The sequence below is a fragment of the Anastrepha ludens genome, chromosome 5 (genome assembly GCF_028408465.1).
Source record: "Anastrepha ludens isolate Willacy chromosome 5, idAnaLude1.1, whole genome shotgun sequence".
NCBI classification, from domain to species: Eukaryota; Metazoa; Arthropoda; class Insecta; order Diptera; family Tephritidae; genus Anastrepha; species Anastrepha ludens.
In genome coordinates this window covers 30,405,035-30,424,418 of record NC_071501.1, presented here as the reverse complement: position 1 = coordinate 30,424,418, position 19,384 = coordinate 30,405,035, and the positions used below count along the sequence as shown (strand labels likewise).

General features: G+C 39.1%; 1 protein-coding gene across 1 annotated transcript; it reads right to left on the bottom strand.

The window, feature by feature from the left end:
• Positions 1–779: 779 nt before the first annotated feature.
• Positions 780–19,172, bottom strand: LOC128864618 (uncharacterized protein K02A2.6-like). Its single transcript, XM_054104377.1, has 3 exons — positions 18,092–19,172; positions 17,034–17,992; positions 780–1,094 (listed from the first exon to the last, which is right to left on the bottom strand). Exons 1-3 carry the CDS (start codon positions 19,170–19,172, stop codon positions 780–782), a joined length of 2,355 nt encoding a protein of 784 aa, XP_053960352.1.
• Positions 19,173–19,384: the final 212 nt, after the last annotated feature.

The following is a 19,384-nucleotide window of genomic DNA, read 5'->3' as shown; positions in this document are numbered from 1 at the left end:
CATGATCTTTTGCGAATGAAATCCGATTGACACTACTCAGGAAGGGCTTTTTCCTAACATTGCGCCCATGATAACCAGCACTATGCAAAACCCGGCGAATAGTTTGGGTGCTAATTTGTTTTCCAGTCTCATTTCCAACTTCAGATTTCAATTTGGGGGCACTTATTTTGGGGTTTGTCCTGATTTTCCGTACGACTAAGCTTTTTTCTCTGGGGCTTAAGAGCGACGGACGCCCACAACGCTCTTTATTAGTGGTGCCTCCCGCACTTTTATATACGTATATATTCACAATATTTTGAACTGTAGCAAAACTCCTATCTATCAAACGACCGTTTCAGTTTTTTTTAAATCATCAGAAAGCTCTTTTCCTCTTACTACTACGTAAAAGTAAATGTTATGCTAACTGAACAATCGTGTACTAACGTTTGTGACATAAATTTCGCTGGCATCAAACACAAAGCAAAGCGTGGATAACCGTACCTAAAATTTACAGCTAAATCAAGGCGCATATGAAAGCTTATTCCAGTACACAATTGCCATGTGTAAAATATTTTGATTACATACCTATTAAGGAAAGCGTTAGCGTCAAACAATTTCATAAATCAGACTCCTGTATACTTATTTATGTTACTAACTGTAGATCTATACCAAGGATGATGGATTACCATATTTGACCTTCAGCTATGATGCAAAATGAAAATGAGCGAGTAACTTCGGCTGCCATGTCATTGGGAGTTCGGAATCAGAATTCTGCCCGCTCATTTCACACACTCGACCAATCAGTTGCTGTTCAGACGGCAACCTACAGCAGAAAGTCCAATATTCTTTGTATATCCAACATTACCAACAGGTGCGTTAGTTGTATTCGTAGACGCAGCAGCAATTGGCTCCGACGCCGACACTGACGTCAACTTCGTCTTCGCTTGCACTACTTTATTGGAGCCATCAGCATTAGAGCTTAACACAGTGAGTACAGTGCGATTCTCATTAGGCGATACGATGATAGGCGAAGATGGAGACAAGTTATTCAAGAGAGGCTGTTCAGATTTTGAAGTGCTGCCTTTGTTGGTGTGTTTGTTTTCAGAGGTTTGATGCTAATTTTTTTGCAGTCAAATACTTGTATTTGCATAGTTAGCAACAACATTGCGTAAACTTGTAATTCCCGAAGTTGACGAAGAGATGATCACATTGTTGTTATTGTTTATTGCGTATAAAGAACGTACTTAAGCACACAAACCATTACACTTTTGGGATAACTGAGAATTAATACTACTCAGAGCATTTACCACAGTAATCATTTGTGCCTTTTCGGAGCACTCGGAGACAGCAATAGGGTGCGGAGAACGAATAGATGCCCGACACTCAAGTGAACACGACTTATATTTAGTAGTGTTTATTTCATGTGAGCAGAAAATCAAGATCAGCCAATGACATGTCAACATATTTTAAATGATCATTTAAATTTCATTGGTGCTTTGCATACAACACCTTTGGTTGATTACGATCGTGAGCTCAGTCACCTCAAAGTGAATAAAAGTTTGTGTATCGCACTACAGGAAGTGAAGGCTCGACTGGAACGAAAACCACGTCGAAGTGGAAGAAAAATGGCCAAAGAACTGAAAATATCGCAAAACAGCATTCGACGCATATTGAAAAATGAGCTCAAGGTCAAGGCTTACAAGTTCCAAAAAGCTCACGATCTTACACCCCAGAAAAAAAAAGTTCGGTGCGAAAGAGCAAAGGAGTTGTTGCGCTTGCACGAACGTGGCGAATTTCCTAACATTGTGTTTTCTGATGAAAAAAATTTCCCAATTGAGCAGTTCATAAGCACTCAAAACGATCGTGTTTACTTGAGAATTTGAGCCTACGTATGGCCACTCGAAGCAATTTCCCATCGCAAGTAATGCTTTGGGCCGCAGTGACCGCTGATGGGCGCTCTCCAATCTTTTTTATCGAGCCTGGTGTCAAAATGAATGCGACTTATTATCGGGACGTTCCAACGGGACTCGGCACTGTCTCATATGTAAACCTCATGTGAACCAAGAATGGTTAAAAAATCTTGTTCCACACTTCATTTCGTCCACACAATGGCTTTCGAATTCGCCAGACGTAAATCCGATGGACTATTCCATCTGGTCCATTTTGGAGAGCAAGGTGAGGACTAAAAAATATGCCAGTACACTTCATATCGTTCACCCTGTACATAGAGACAGACTGCGGAGCGAACCAAAAATACGTGCGTATACTGCAACATTGAGCCAATCAGCTCATTCTAAATTCGCTGTGAGTCGGTTAGGGGTCTGATATTGGTCACACCTTTTCAATTCGTTTTACCATTCATCCATACACAACTGCACTCATCGGAGGAAGGTTCCCAAATTGCATAAAAATCTTTGCAATGAACCAGCTTTAGTTTGGGAACTTTGAAGCTTTGATCTTAATAATTTCCCTTTGAATTTTTCACAGCATCTTGGGCAATATGCTACCAGCATAATTTTTCGAAAACTGCATAAAATTCATAATTTAAATTCGAAATCCTAAAAATCAGGACACTCCTTGTCCGAATGCACAAATACATACAACCATGTGTATGTATACAAAATCATCGCAATGTTGGTGGACTTTTATTAGGTATAGCCAGCGAGTTATATTTTAAGCAGAACCTAACCGGCGAACTTTTCATTTTCGAAAACATTTTCTTTTACATAGGAATATACTGTTACATACCTATGTTTACATGTATTAACCTCGAATGCAATTACTTGTACTGGTGTGCAACAACCGCGTACCATAGGCTACACCATTACAATTTGCAAGGCCCTGTGCACAGTGGGTTGTTTCAGGAAAAATCTGGATATTTTTAATTAATATTTCAAATCAATTGTTGAGTGCTTCTTAGCTTTATTTCGACGATGAGCAGGGCTATCGAAAATATCTTAGATATCTCATGAAATTTTCTTATTCCTCCAAAATATATATTTTAAATGGCATTTATGAGATCAACCAAATGATAACTATAAAAAAATCTCTCTGCACATATTAGCGCTCCTAGTCGGAGCATGGCGAGGAGCTCCCCATCAAGCTCCCCAAAGGCTTCCGCACCACTGTAGTGATTTCGAAGTGGAATAGCCGCAGTTAAGGAAGCAGTGGATTAGTTGCTCGCTTCTGTAATTACTGTAAAAGACGTAAATATCTTCTTCGACAGCCAAGCGATAATTAGGGAATCGGGCTCGTTGTTCGTGTGTTCAGAATTATTTCCTTGATTTCTCACCCAATTGCACCCGAATATTTCAGTATTACGGTCATATATGTTATCGGTCACAGCGTCATAGAGGGAAACTGCTAGGCTGATGAGCTGGCTAGACAGGAGACCCTGAAGATGGTCTCATCGCAAAACGAAAAGACTGGGGTTCCCTTAAGAATCTGTGGTCTACTCCTGGAAAGACGAGCCTCGCGTCAACTCAGCGATTGCTGGAATAGTGCGCAAATCCTTCTGGCCACGGGTAGGTCGGGGGTGTTCGAGGAAACATCTAAGGCTAACAAAGCCGCAGCTCTCGAATTTGATAGGTATCCTTACCGGACATTGCCCGTTAGGTGTCCATGCGGTGAGACTTGGGATTGCTTCAAGTAATTTCTGCAGAAGTTGTTTGGAGGGCGAAGGGAATCATCTCAGCACCTTTTTCTCAACTGCCTCGCTCTCGTCAGGTAAAGATTTAGCCAATTGGGCTCTCACTTTGGAGCTACACATGCAGATATTGCTGATTTAAATATCTTAGACCTGGTGAATTTTATTAGTAGCTTGAAGCGGTTAATATGAACGTTATTAGACACTGTTGGTCGTCATCCTTTAGTCCAAAGCTTCTTCTTCTATTTTCACCTGTTTGGTTTTTTTTCGCCCGATACAAAACTGTCATAAGATCACAATGCAATCGTGGCCGAACTCAATGATGGCAACCGATTTTCTTCCGACTTTCTCCAACGCATACCAAAGCCTATCAGCTGGCTTGGGATAAGTGGTGATTAGGGGCAGCTAAGCAGAGATAATGTACACTGTTTGGGTTCCAGTTCATTGCAAGGTAGACGAGCTTATGTGAGGACCCCAGCGGATACTGAGATCAGAAATGAACCAACTGTCTACTTACATATTTTTGAAAGGTATTCTGCAATCGTGGATCGAAAGCGTGGTCGGAAATCTAACTGATAAACTAGATCGGAAACTTTGACTAACTATAAATGTTGAAACCCCAAAGTCCATACTCGCTCTCGGTAGTACGAAAATAAGCTTCAAGACCGTAGTTCCTACTTCGTTGTTGGCTTTCTAGTAATCAAATGGGGCGTTCCTTGGATCGATTCCTACAAAAACATCAGATAGGCCCAGGAGAATATAGAATATCTTTTCTGTCACGGCTTGACAGCCTGCAGGTGAAGAGTCCAAACGATTTCAGATACGTTTTGAAGGACATTCCCACTTTGCGGTTGGTTCTATGTCACCGGATAGGCCCAGATTTATGTCCGGCCTAGGACTGCTACTTCAGTAGCATTCCCCATGCAGCAGAAAGCTACAATAACAACTATCTCTTTTAGGAACTGCAATATCTATGTTAAATTTTGTTGAGCTGGTCACGCATAGACTGGGTCGGTCGATAGCGATACCAGATGGCGTTCTTTAGTTATGTGTTTTGAGTTTTAGAGTAACCACCTTATGGGGTTTGTTTTTATTGTGCATTTAAGGAGGCATTTCCATCTTATTACTGAAATAGCTTCCAATCCATTAAACTATGGAGCTCCAGATATTTTAAGCGCGCTTTGAATATCGGAGGACATCCGCAAAGGAGATCGTTTCTTTTGAACTTTGCTCCCTACAATCCTCCTCGCTGTCCGATATTACTATCTTATAGGCATACGCTGATACCGGGGTATTCCCCGCCAGCACGCCTATCATAGTTTTACAATCTCTTCGTGATAGTGATAGTATAAATTGAGTACGACGGAGTTCGTCATATTTACACATAGGCTTAACATTCCTGCAAGTGGACAAGCTTTCTGATCACTGCAGTTATTAATATCTAATAATATAGTTAGCAGTTATTAATATAATAATAGCCTTAGACCAATGGCGAATTGTAACAGGTGGCGCTAAAGTAATCCTCCTATCAGAAAATGCTATAAATTTTGCGATTGGCCCCTAATGTCAGTTCTGTTTTGACATTTGTGTAGTAAACACATGCGAAATACACGTTAATAAACAATGTTACGCTACACTGCTCCAGAACGCGGAATATTGCTGACTATTTATTTTACCAATAATCGGTCGGTGACTTTAGCACGACGAGAATTTCGTCGCAGATATCCTCGCCGTCCAACGCCTACTGGTGAAACACTACGACGTTTAGCCGCTCGCCTCGAAGAGACTGGCACAACACGAGATGCTGCCAGGCGTGGCAGACCCCGGAGTAGCCGTTCTGCAGAGAATATTGCTGCTGTAGCCGAGGATGTCATGGAAGCGCCGTCGACATCGACTAGACGACGTGCACGCAAATGGGTATCAGCGAATTTTGGTACATTTGAAGATGTTTCCGTACAAAGTCCGGACGGTGCATCAGCTGTTAGCTGTTGATCGCCAATCGCGTCTAACATACGCTCAAGCCATCCTTAATCACCACCAAGAGGAAGATGATTTTTCATCAAAAATAATCATGAGTGATGAGGCCCATTTCCATCTTAGCGGGTACGTAAATAAGCAAAATTTACACTTCTGGGGCACTGAAAATCCGCATGTTACCCACGAAGAGCCATTACACCCGCGCAAAGTCTCTGTATGGTGTGCTGTTTTCGCTGGAGGAGTCGTCGGACCTTTTTTCTTCGAAGACGTCGCGGGCCAAACGGTTACTGTGAATGGTGAGCGCTACAGAGCAATGATCAACGAGTTCTTTTTGCCGCAACTTGATGAATTGGAATTGGAAAACATGTGGTTCTAACGGCACACACTGCACGTGCCACAACCGATATGCTGAAGGATGCATTTCCCGGGCGGCTAATCTCCCGTTTTGGCGATTTGCACTGGCCTGATTTGACCGCACCAGACTTCTTTTTGTGGGGCTTTTTGAAGTCGCGGGTTTATGTCAACAAGCCTCAGACTCTTGCAGCTCTTAAAGACAAATATCCGTCAAGAATGTCAGGACCTATCGCCGGAAGTTTTGGCCAAAGTGATGAAAAATGCCATAAAAAGGGCTCAAATGGCAATCAACTGTGGCGGCGGCCATTTACATGACATCATATTCCCGACTTGATGTAAAAAAAATTAAAAGACCAAATAAAAATAATCCATAAGAAGAATCAAAGTTTTTCACTTTTTTTTTAAATTACATCCAAAAAACTTCGCTAGGTTACTTTTGCGCCACCTAAGTAAACTATTCTCTGGTATTACAAAGGACCTGTTGGCTTAGTTTAGTCTACTACGGACGACGGTCCTGAACTAAACTAACCATGGAGCTCCATCGAAGCTTGTCAGTTGCAGTCTGTTAACGAGCTCCTGCTGCAATTTGTGATGCCCGCCTTTATGTTGTTCCACAGATGGATTGGCATACAGTTTTATGCCGTCTCCGAATGGTAAACCGTTTTTATGAGAAGCTTTTACATGTCAGAAATGCACTCGAAGGTTTGCCATTGCCAGGCAAGGGTTGATCTCTGATAGAAAATCTACTTCCTTGAATTCGGTGTTTCCTACCCGAATTGGGTTGCTCACAGTGAGGTTTGTTTATACAGACTGCATTTTTTGACTTTTATACCTAAGATATCTTACATATCTAATATTTGGTCGCGTTATAGTTTGCACTAAAAATGTTTCCTTGTCCCACTGTTCAGTGCAATTTTTGTGGATGCAGAAGTTGTTGTTGTTGGCGCTGTATTGCCGATGTTATTGCCATTATTTTTTCCATTTCAAGTACATTTTGTTTACGCTTTTGTTAGATTCATTTGTATTTCATATTATTATTGTGTTTTGTTGGCGTCGAGCGAGTGCAGAAAAGGCTTGTTGCACATTGGCCATTGAAGGCCATAACAACAGGATGTGCCTGCGACTGTGCATTAAACGCAAACGTGGCCATAGGTGGTGGTATATTTTCTATGTATTTTTGTGAGTGCAGTGGAATTTTATTTCGAAGCTTAGCTGAACAATGCAATGCCGCCACATAGGATATTGCTTTATATGAATTTAATTGTTGCATAATACCAATGTCGGCTCAGTACATGCGAAAAGAACGTGCGTGTGAGTAAGTTTTTATACGTGGATGAAGGGGGCAGAAGTGCTGAAGGAAGCATTTAATAAAAAGAGTAGTAGAAGTGCCTAATAAATGCCATAGGTGTAAAGTAAATGAAAACACAGCCTTCAAGTGTGGGCGGGTGTAGAGGTAGGCTATTTTGTAAGTAATTATATTTGTTGATCTGTGGGTGCTGCATTGCTACAACAACAGGGACAGGCAAACTTAAATCTTTAATTATTACTGTTGCTGCAGTTCAGCGCCGAGTTAAGCCACCACCAGCCCCTAAATCCACCCAGAGGAAATTGGAGAAATGGCAAATTGTTGGGCTTTAAGCGCAAAGCACTTTCTGATTTCTCATGCACTGGCCACACATGCAAATAATTTCAACAACAATTTTACAATTTACTTTGGCAAATATTGAAATAATTGTATTCAGCTGCGCTTTTGTTCACAATAAACAACAAATACTATAGTTGTTTCTTGTTGTTGTTATAACTGTATGTGTCAGCTTTGCCACATACTTGGCTTTTGCCTCGAAAGATAAATTAGTGCAACTGGGGCATACGAAGTGGCGTAAAATTAATTATTCAGTTTTCTTTTAGTGTAACTTTTTTACGAAAAAAAAATTATTTTAGAAACTTAAAATTTTTATATTCAGCTTTACGCGCTTCATTGGCTGCATGTTTGTATGAGACCGCTGTCTAGTTCACAAGTGGCAATGGTTGACGTACGACGCCATTTGTAAAAATTATAAATCTTTCGATAGGGTGATTAATTTTGCACCAACTTATATAAAAGTCTTCATGGACGAAGTTGGTAACGCCGCGAATACCTGAAAGTAGCAACATTTCCTACTTTCTAGAGAAATTTCCTGCTTTAGGGGCAAACTGGCTTCAGTGGCGAACATTGTTTTTTTTTTTTTTGTTTTTGTCGGGCCAACTAGCAAGTGCAGCACTCAGACATTAATTAAGTCAATTGTACTACACTTGGATTCCCTTTTAATTTTCTTTAAATCTACTTGAACTTCGAAGAAATCTGAGAAGATCTTGTGGTGCCAAGGAGCCAAGATGGTCGCTTCTTAACACATCAGTGCCAAAGACCTCAAACTTGATTCAAGCAAAGGCGGGGTAGACGCACAGGAAGTGGTCTGCCGTCTCATCCTCCTCTTCACAAGCTGGGCAGAATGCACTGCCTGAGATGCCCAACCTTTCCATGTGCTTCGCCCACAGAAAGTCGTGAACATTAATTCAGGTCCGAGTATACATTCTGTCAAAAAAATTTAGGGAATTATTCATTTATAAAGCGCGCGTACACAAATTTTTTTGCTGTAATGTTAGTACAACTGTTCTCCATAGTGTCGCAGAATTTCAGCGAGATCTGTCCATTAGCTTGTTTTTGGCATTTAATTATACCAGTCAACCGCAGCTGTACTCTGCGATTTCACTATGGATAAAAAAACCGAACAAAGAATTTGTTTTAAATTTTGTGGTTGAATGGGAATTCGTGTGTCGAATCGTTGAAAATGTTGCAGAAAGCCTATCGCGAGTGGGCTTTATCAAAAACATGGGACTACGAGTGGTATATGGCTTTTGTAGAGGTCCGAGAAGTCGTGGAAGATTTGCCCCGATCTGGTCGCTCATCAACGTCGGATATCAACGGAAGAAAACATAGACAAGGTCAAAGAAATGCTGCTCAAAAATCACCATTTAAGTTTGAGGGAGGTGGCTCGTGATCTTTGCGTGTCTCACGAATCAATTCGCAACATTTTACACCATCAATTGGAAATGAGACGCCAAGACGCGTGGCTGCTCTACTCGTTCCAAGAGAGTTGAATTTCTTTAAACAAAATTCATCGGAAGAAGTTGACTGAAGACATGCTTGAGCAAGTGAATTCGGACCCAATGTTTATGCAGCGCATCATAACACGTGATGAGACGGGGGTATTTGAGTTTGACATGCAAATCAGTCAACAGGCGGCTGAATGACGCTATCCACATGAGTCGATACCCAAAAAACCACGTCAAAGTCGTTCAAAAGCGAAAGTCATGGCACTCGTTTTCTTTGATTATTTGATTATCATGGTGTTGTGCACTCGGAATTCATTTTGAATGGTTCTACGATAAATAAAGAATATTAGTTGGAAGTTAGGCGAGAAATGTGCTTAGGAAACGGCCCAATTTGTGGAAAGAAAACTCATGGATTTTGCGCCATGATAACGCACCGTCTCACAAGCCTCATATTGTGAACACTTTTTTGACCAAAAACTTCTCAAAAATCATCAAAATAAAATAATAAAAAATTACAAAAAAATCACGGCGAATATGAACTTTATTTTTAGTTATATGTTTTCCTTTAACTTCATGTGGGGCATAGGGCGCCAACTGTTCTAGAGCGCCAATTACTTGAATACGGCTTAGACTAAAACCCTCAATTCGCTGCATGACAAGCAGCGAGTTTCCAATTCGGATTCGGTTTATCTTCGTCAGGTCTCCCCATAGAACTCCTGCTATGATTATATAAATTTGCAAACAAAATTATGCGAATAGACTGGAGTAAATTTCACCCAATCACTGATCTGCATAATTGAGGAGGCACCATGACTAACAACTAACGACTTATGGCGTAAAATCGAAGCTGCTGAAATGCAGAATGCAAAAGTAAACAAATCACTACCCAGTAAACAAATTTGTGGGGTCTCTAAATCCCAGAGAGCCTTCTGTATGAAACAAAATTTCATTGCAATTTATATTGAGGGGCTTTCCTTGTCACGCAGAATAGGGTTAAAAAAAATTCCATATTATCAGTCAATTATTTTCTCAGTCTATATTTTCTGGGCGGCTACTGTAGCCGAATTGTTTAGCGATTGACTATCATTCGGAATTCGGAGAGCGTAGATTCGAATCTTCGTGCACGAAACAGCAGAATGAAAGGAACAGTTTTTGAAGTGAAACTTCTTAGGCGTCGATGGACGAGCGAGAATGGAGAGTAAAATTTCAAGGCCATGCCACGTTTTGGGCATTTTCGTTCCACGAGAGAGAAAAAAGATATAACGTAGAGGAAAAGGAGAGAGAGAGCTATACGTTACATATATCTTAGATACACTTTATGCTATTTTTCCTGAGGTTTCCCTTGTGGTTGCTAATTTCTAGTGAGAAATAACACTGCCTACTTTTTGGCGCTTGTTTGCTGGTGCAAACTTGTAGGAAATACATTTTTGGTGTTACAGGGTTTGAGTGAAAAGTAATAAGCCTTCCCGCGCGGAGCGTCTGCCAAGCGATCAACCGAATCGGCTGGTCGGGGAAAATGATCGTTGGACCTTCCACTAGAAACCGGTCCCACTTCGCTAGCAACAGCGGTGCAGTCAACATCGCTCCGCGCGTGAAAGCTGGTTTAAAAGTGTGTTAGGATTTTGCAATGGCGAAAATGCAGCGGTCGTTGGAGCAACGTTACTCAATCAAATTTTACGTAAAGCTAAACAAAACGAGTACCGAAACCATTGGGCTACTCGAGGTGGCTTACGGGGACCAATCTCTGTCCAGTGCCTAGGTAAAATGGTGACACAAGTCGTTCAAGAAAAACCGCGTCACCCGGGTTCGGCCCGACCTCGTCAACAATTGGACCCTTCATTACGAGAATACTCCGGCGCACACCGCCTTCCTCTGTACCTCTGCACTGGCCAATATGGGCGTTCCAGTGCTTTCCCACCCTCCCTGCAGCCCAGACCTGTCCCTCCGGACTTCTTCTTGTTCCCGCGCCTGTAAAGAAATCTGAAGGGGAGGCGTTTCGACTACATCGAGGCGATCCAAAAAACTGTGACAGCCGATTTGAACGCGATTTTGGCGGATGAGTTTAAAAAATGTTTCCTGCAGTGGAAGGAGCGCTACCAGCGGTGTATCGACGCTCAAGGGTCCTATTTTGAAGAATATTAGTTGTATAAGCCAAAGGGTTTAATAAAACTGCTTAAAAAAATAAGGCTCATTACTTTTCAATCAAACCCTGTATATTTCCTTGGAGCCTACTGTTTGGGGCGTTTTTTGGTATCAATTTTTTTGGCGTTTTCTTTTTGTGCCTACCATTTGGCGCTTATTTCCGTTTCCTGGCTAGTGTTTGTGCGTATTATAAAGTGCAATCCATTCCGGCATCGGATTTATTGGTATTGCCTTGCGGTAATTTGTGCCGCTGCTGCGGTCCTGGATTCACTGCGGTTGTGCGGGTGATAAATGCTCGGAGTAGTGCGCGTTGTTGCCACGGTTTGTATCCGGCGTTTACCTACACCGGTCGACGCTTCTCAATTTTTTGTAAATTTTGTCTATTTGTATTCTCTGCAAATGTTATGAATTTAGTTAGATATATATTCTTTCTCTCTCTCTCTCTCTCTCTCTCTCTCTCTCTCTCTCTCTCTCATTATCTCTTGGGTCTCTCCCTCTTTCTTTGTCTGCCTTGAAAGTTTCACTTCTGTTATGTGTACTACGCTACACGCACTTTTTGTTTTTCTAATAGCGATTGCTCCTCGGCAGGCAATGGCAAACCTCCGAGTGTATTTCTGCCAAGTGAAAGCTCCTCACAAAAATATCTGTCATTCGGAGTCGACTTAAAATTGTAGGCCACTGCATTTCTTGAACAACATCAAGACGCACGCCCCAAATTGGAGGAGGAGCTTGGAAAAACACCTAACAGAAGTGTACAGGCCAATTATTTATTATTTATTTTTTATATTTTTGAAACACATTTTTTGTGTGCTTTTTTCTTCAAGTTACACGATTGTTGGGTTTCTGATTTTAATGAATTTTTCAATCGAAATATTTGAGCATATTGCCTCTATGGGGGGCAGAGTCTGTGAAAAATCAGTTTTAATACTTTGAGATTTCATATTTTATTCTCATTTTATACCACTTGCCTGCACCGACCAGCAGGCTTTTGGTCAACTGATGAGTTTTCTCATCGTCAACCCCCTCACATTTACCGTTATGCATATGTATGTATGTCTACATCAACATCATTTCCAAATTAAAAACTTTTTTCCCGCATCATTTTCCGCTTTTTATCAGTTAAATTTTTTTCCGCAAGTTCTCTTCAAGCACATTTTCGAACAGCTTTCAGCGAATTAAAGTAAACATCAATAAAAAATATGAAGATCAAAGCAAAAGAAAAAGTGCACAACTTTATTTATATTAAATAACAACTCCAGCAGCCCAGCTACCCACACACACATACACACACGCATACACAATAGCTGAGGCATGGGTTTGAGTTTGCGTTGCTTTGCAAATGCGTGCCTGTATGCGTGTGCGTTTCTCTTTTGTTTGTGTGTGTGTGTGTGCACACAGGTGTATTACGTTGCGTGCAGAGATAGAACAAAAACAAAAAACAACAAAAAAGATTAAAAAAATAAATAATAATAAAAGTACGGTTACGGCGATGGAAGGACACTTGCGGCCCAGCATTCTTTACTTGTTTCGCTACAAAAAAAAAACACAACCAAACAGTAAATCGCGTTTGAAAAAAAAAAACTAGAAAATTAAAAAAACGACCAAAATACTCCACTGATTTTTAAAAAGTGGAGCAAACAAATTTATTTATTTTTTTTTTATTTATTTTTTGTTTTGCTCTTTCTTTCATTCTTTATCAAAACAGCCAGCGCGAGCCAGCATTTATGTTTATTAAAAATTCCAAGTATACGAAAAACTTTTGGCAGCTGCTCCAAACAGCTTCGACCGACACACTTGGCGGCAGCGCATGCGTACACACACACATACATTGCATTGCACGGCTACAGTTATCTATATATGTGTATGTGTGTGTTTGCATTTTCCTTAGAAATTTTCGGTTATTATTTTTATTTATTTATTTTTTTTTTGTTTCATAAAAACTTTTAGCAGTATTCTCTGCCGTTGCGCAGGTGTTCGTTTGCCAGAGAGAATATTCAGTGGCCTCTTTATCTTTTACTTACATTGTCCATCTACCCACACACACTCCGTACGCTGGTGTCTTTGTAAATATTTGTGTATCAGTGTTTAGTTATTTGTTGTAGGGCAGATTGCGATGCAGGATATCAGCTGTATTAGCGGAAACGTTTTACTATTCGGTAGAGAGTTCAGTAAAAAAGTAAAAGATTGTCACAATTTTCTATTGGCTCCTACTGAAAAAATGTTTGGTATAAACGGCGAGAGTGTATGAGAAATAACTGAAAGTTGGCGCGTTAATTGATTCTTATTTTCTTTTAACCCGAAACCACTCATAACATAGTTTCGAAATGCAATTATTACACTGGCGGACAATATTATGGCAACTCACACCAATCCGAACTTTGTTAATATTTTCTGAATACTTACAGGCAATATCCCCGTAGAAGCAGACCATCAAATGTAAAATCGCTCGTTGAGCCCGAAAAAACACGTAAATATATAGGGTTATCCAATAAGAGGTGTTATTTTGATACTCAAAGAAAAATCCTATTTTTAAATATAAATGATCGGATGTTTATTTAATTATAAAGAGTAAGGCAAGCCGTTAATAGTGGAAAATAACATCAGGCAAATGACCACCACAACCACGCTTACAGGACAATATCCTTTTCATGAAATTTTCCATAACCGAATTGTAAAGTGGCTGCCCTATGTCCTCGATAGCCTCACGAATTCCATCTTTGAAGTCTTGAATCGACCCTGGGCTGTTGGTGTAGACCTTCTCTTTCACGAGGCTCTTAAGAAAAAAGTCACATGGTTAAGTCACAAGTTGAATCACAAGATCTTGGTGGCCAATTGTGATCACCTCTTCGAGAGATAACACGGCCCGGCAACTTTTTCCGTAAAAGATCAATGGTTTCATTGCTTGTGAGGAACGTAGCGCCATCTTGTTGAAAATAAACATTGTCCACATCAATACCATCCAATTTCGGCCATAAAAAATCGTTAATCGCAACCCAAAATAAACAGGACTGAGCTAAAATAGATACAACAAGAGCTTTGTTCTGATAACATCGAGTTGATTTATTCAAAATAGTCCCCTCTGGCCTCGATACAATCTTTTGCGCGATCTAAAAGCTTTTCGAAAGAGTGTTTCTGATCATTGCCCGAAATGTACCTGAGGATGTAGATACAAGCCTTTTCGATGGCCCCTAAGGATGCAAAACGTTTTCCTTTCATGGCTAAAAGCAATTTTTTGAATAGGTAGAAATCACCGGGAACCATATCAGGCGAATATTGTGAGTGATTGATAGTTAAAACGCGAGTGGATCGCTGAGATGGTGCATTATGTCCACTGAAGTGACCTCACAACTTAGCCACTCCGAAACTGGGAAACGTTTTTCAGTCTCTGAAGAAGATGAGATTGCGATAGCATGATGCGCTCTAGCTCGTACAGCTGAGAGACTTGAGTAATGGTTGGGGCCCCCTGCCACTAAAGCGGGTGGATTGCCACTTGTGTGTGTTCTACATGGAGTACCTTCTGCTCAAATATGAACGAGACTGATTTAATAAAACACAAACGGTTAATTATTGTTCAATTTTTATTTTATCTCCTTCAAAGTAATCACCATTGGAGGCGATACACATATGCCAACGTTTTTTCCAATCATCATAGCATTTCTGGAAGGCCGATTTCGGTATGGATTTCAGTTCCTTCTTCGAATTCTCTTTTATGATTGCAATTTAAAATGTATCAAGAGAAACACGTCTGTTCACAATTAACGGAAGAATGCAAGTGACGTTTGCTGCTAAGCATGCTACTCATCATACATTACATCTTCCCCTTTTTATTTCTAAAATCTAATGATTGGTAACAATCAATTGGTTTTGCACGGCGTTCGCTCCTGCGTAAGGAATCAGATATCGCTAATTGATTGTCACCACTTATAGTTACATCTTCATGTTTTTCGATTTCTTTGTTTTTATAAAAATCATCCTGAATACAACTTTCAGAATCATGCTGAGATCTCACATTTTCCTTTAAATTTACAAATTTTTTTGAAGTTTTCTTTTTTCGTATTTGGTTTACATGAATATAACGAATATGATTATTTACTCTTATTAAGTACCTTAAGTTAGATATCTTTTTTTCAATGACAGCAGGTATCCATTTAACAAATTCTTTGAAATGGTTTAAATAATATACTATTTCCCCTACTTTATAATCATGATTTGCTCTTTTTACTTTGGATTGTGTATTATTCTTATTTGATTTACAATTTCTTTTGTTAGTGTTCTTAAGCTTAAGTTTTTTTTCACTTTTCAACAAATCTAATACAATTCTAGGCTTGTATGCGAACAACATTGCTGAAGGTGACTGACCGGTTGCTGTAGTTGGTGTATTACGATAGTAAAGCAAGAACTTTTTTACTTTTTGTTCCATGGATAGTGAATTTTCTTTACTCAAGCAATATTTTTTGAAAACTGTTTTTATCGTGCGAACACAGCGTTCCGCTAATCCGTTTGACTCTGGATGATACGGTGGACTCTTACACACATTAATACCATTGTTTCTACAAAACTGAATGAATTCTCTACTTTGAAATGGTGGACCATTATCACTAACTATATTTTTAGGATAACCAAAGTATTCAAATACACTGACTAATTGATCTATGACGCGAGATGCTATGGTAGTACTCATCACTTTTATTTCACAAAATTTCGTAAATGAGTCTACTATTAAGAAAAATTTTTTTCCTGCGAAATCAAAAAAGTCAATATGGATTCTCTCAAATGGAAATTCAGATTTTTTCCAAAGTGTTTCGGTTTTGAGTTTATTTGGAGTTCTAGTTTGTTGACATACTTGGCAATTGCTAACATATTTCTCGATGTCTTTATCGCAATTATTCCACCAAACATAAGATCTTGCTACCATTTTCATACGAATAATGCCCATGTGACTCTCATGAAGCATTTTCAACATACGATTTCGCAAACATTCTGGAATAATTACTCTTGAAAAGTAGAACAGACAATTGTCTTCAATTGACAATCTGGATCTATTAGCAAAATATTTTTTATATTTGTCTTCAACTTTAATTGGCCATTTGTTTTTAACGAAATAATAAATTTTTGACAATATTGGATCAACCTTTGTTTCATTGGCTATTTCTTTTAAATTTAAAGGTAATTCATTGGAAACATTTAAAAAATTAATTGAAATATTTTTTATTTCCGTTTTTTCATTTTCCAATGGTAAGCGAGACAATGCATCTACATGAGACATTTCCTTAGCACTTTTATGTTTAATTTCATATTGATACATAGACAATTCAACCGACCATCGCTGCAAACGTGCCACTGCCACCGCACTATTCAACTTTTTTGGGCTGAAAATTTCTTTAATTACTGAGTTATCTGTAAAAATGGTGAATGGCTGCCCAAACAAATACTTATGAAACTTTCGTACAGCAAAAATAATTGCTAATCCTTCACGGTGAACTTGTGAATAATTTTGCTCTGCCGGTGACAGTGTGGATGAAGCAAACATGACCGGCTTCTCAATACCATTTACGATATGTGAGAGAACTGCACCCACGCCGTAAGGACTTGCGTCAGTTGATACAACAATATGTTTCTTAGGGTCATAAAGTTCTAATAAATTATTTTCAACAATGAACTGTTTACTTTTTTCAAAAACCCTTTGACATTCTTCACTCCAGTGAAAAGGAGTTTCTTTTTGCAGCAGTCGATATAAGACATTTAGTTCAGCGGACATGTTTGGAACGAATTTCCTATAATAATTTATAAGACCCAAGTACGACTGCAGTTGTTGCAAATTTGTTGGTGCTGGGGCACTTACAATGGCCTTGACTCTATTTGGATTCGGTTTGACCCCACCATCTGTTAAGCAATGACCCAAATACTCAACAGATGTTTTTAAGAAACGACATTTTTCAATATTAATTTTAACATTGAATTTTGACAGACGATCGCAGACTCTGTAAACATTTTCAATGGCTTGTTGTTGATTTAAGCCTCCAATAATTATATCGTCCTGAAAGGCTCTAACGAATTGCAAACCATTTAAAATTTGGTCCATAACAGATTGAAATATAGATGCAGCGCAGTTTACTCCAAAGGTTAATCTCTTGTAAGCATACAAACCATTTTGGGTATTAACAACCAGAATTTTTTTAGAGTAATTGGATAATTTCAATTGTTGGTATGCACCCTTTAAGTCTATAACCGAAAAATACTTGCAGTTTGCGAATTCCGCGAATATATCTTCTACCAAAGGTAAAGGATAATGAGCAAATTCGAGACATTTATTTAGCGATGCTTTTCCATCGAGACAAATCCTTATTTCCCCGTTCGGTTTCGCAACAATTACAACGGGACTTGCCCATTGGCTATATTGAACAGGTTCTAAAATTTCTTCTTTACACAAACGCTCAAGTTCTTGACCGACCTTTTCACGCAATTTAAATGGAACAGTATACGCGGCATGAAAAACTGGTGTCTTATTTTCTTGTAAAACTAAATCCACCTCAAAGTTTCTAATAACCTCATTCATTTTTTCATCGACTATATTCGGATATCTGCTTCTAATATTATCAAATATATCATTATGTTCGATCAAGCTAATTATATTGGTTTCAAACCTTTTACGCCAACCACTAAATAATTTATCCAACCATGGTCTGCCCATTAGTGGCTTGAACCTTTTTCCAATATTGACGACTGACATTTTTAGACTGACAACAACATTCCGATGGCACACTTCAGCAATGAATGATCCACATTCTAATATTTTCTGACCTGAAAAAGTTATTAAATTATTATTTGATTTGACCAATTCGACATTTTTAAATTTTTCATCAAACTCATCCTTTGAAATAATTGAAGTGCAAGCTCCACTATCCACTTCCATTTCGATAATGATTTTGTTGACGTTGACAGTAACGTAGCAAGCTTCACTGGCACCGTGGATGTTGTTGATGACTTTGATCGACTCAGATGTACAGACTGATGAAGTGTGACCTTTACGTTTGCATTTAAAACATTCCCAGTTGACCGCGGGACACTTCTTCTCGTCGTGCTTTCTTCCACATCGTTTACATTTGTTGAACTTTTGTACTGAAATTTCATCAGATGGCTTTTTAGACTTCTGTGGTATTTTTTGATTTTTATGCTTCCAATCAGACTTCTTTTGTGACGAATGTTTCTCTCTGTTTCCGTTACTTTCATTTTTTAGACTATTTACTGTATTCGAACGCATTTCGATTTGACCTTGTTTGGTTAACTCTAACTGCAGTGCAATTTCACATGCTTTGTCAAAATTTGAGGTTAGGTCATCCATTAATTTCTGTTGAATTCTTTCACTTCTAAGGCCTCTTATTAGCTGATCTAATAATTCCTCATTTAGGTGCTTTTGTTGTAAATAAGCAACATCTTTAGCATGTTCATTTGTAATAAAATCACCAAACTCACATTCTTGCGATAAGAATTTTAACCTCACAATATAATCAGAAATTGTCTCACCTTCTTCTTGCATGGCATTAAAAAACTTGTACCTCTCCGAACGCTTATTCCTTTTCGGTTGATAATATTCGCTTAGGATTTTCATCAATTCCCCGTATGTTTTCTGACTCGGCAATTGAGGTGTTGTTAGCTTCTTGCACAGCTCATAAACTTCGGCTCCGCACATGGTGATGAATAGAGGTGCTTTAAGTTCATTGGAAACTTTGTTACATATAAAAAATTGATCCATTCTGTCCTTGTATCCAGGGAAATCGCCACCGGGAACAAATGGTTCTATAAATCCAATAAAACTATTTGACATTGTGATTTTATCACTTTTATTTCTATTTATTATTGCGGGCGGGACACTTGTATTGTTGTTTTCGCTAATCAACAGCGGACTTGCTTCACCTTCACTATTTTTCTTTTCTTCTTGTGATAATTCTAAATTTTCCTTTTTAGGTGCACTAATACTCATCACAATTTATTCAATAAAGGCAAATTTAATTTTTCTTTGCACGTTGGTTCTTTTTACTCGTCGCCATAAAATGTATCAAGAGAAACACGTCTGTTCACAATTAACGGAAGAATGCAAGTGACGTTTGCTGCTAAGCATGCTACTCATCATACATTACACAATTGTCTCAAAATGTTTTCCACGGAGCGGCAACTTGAGCTTGGGAAACAGGA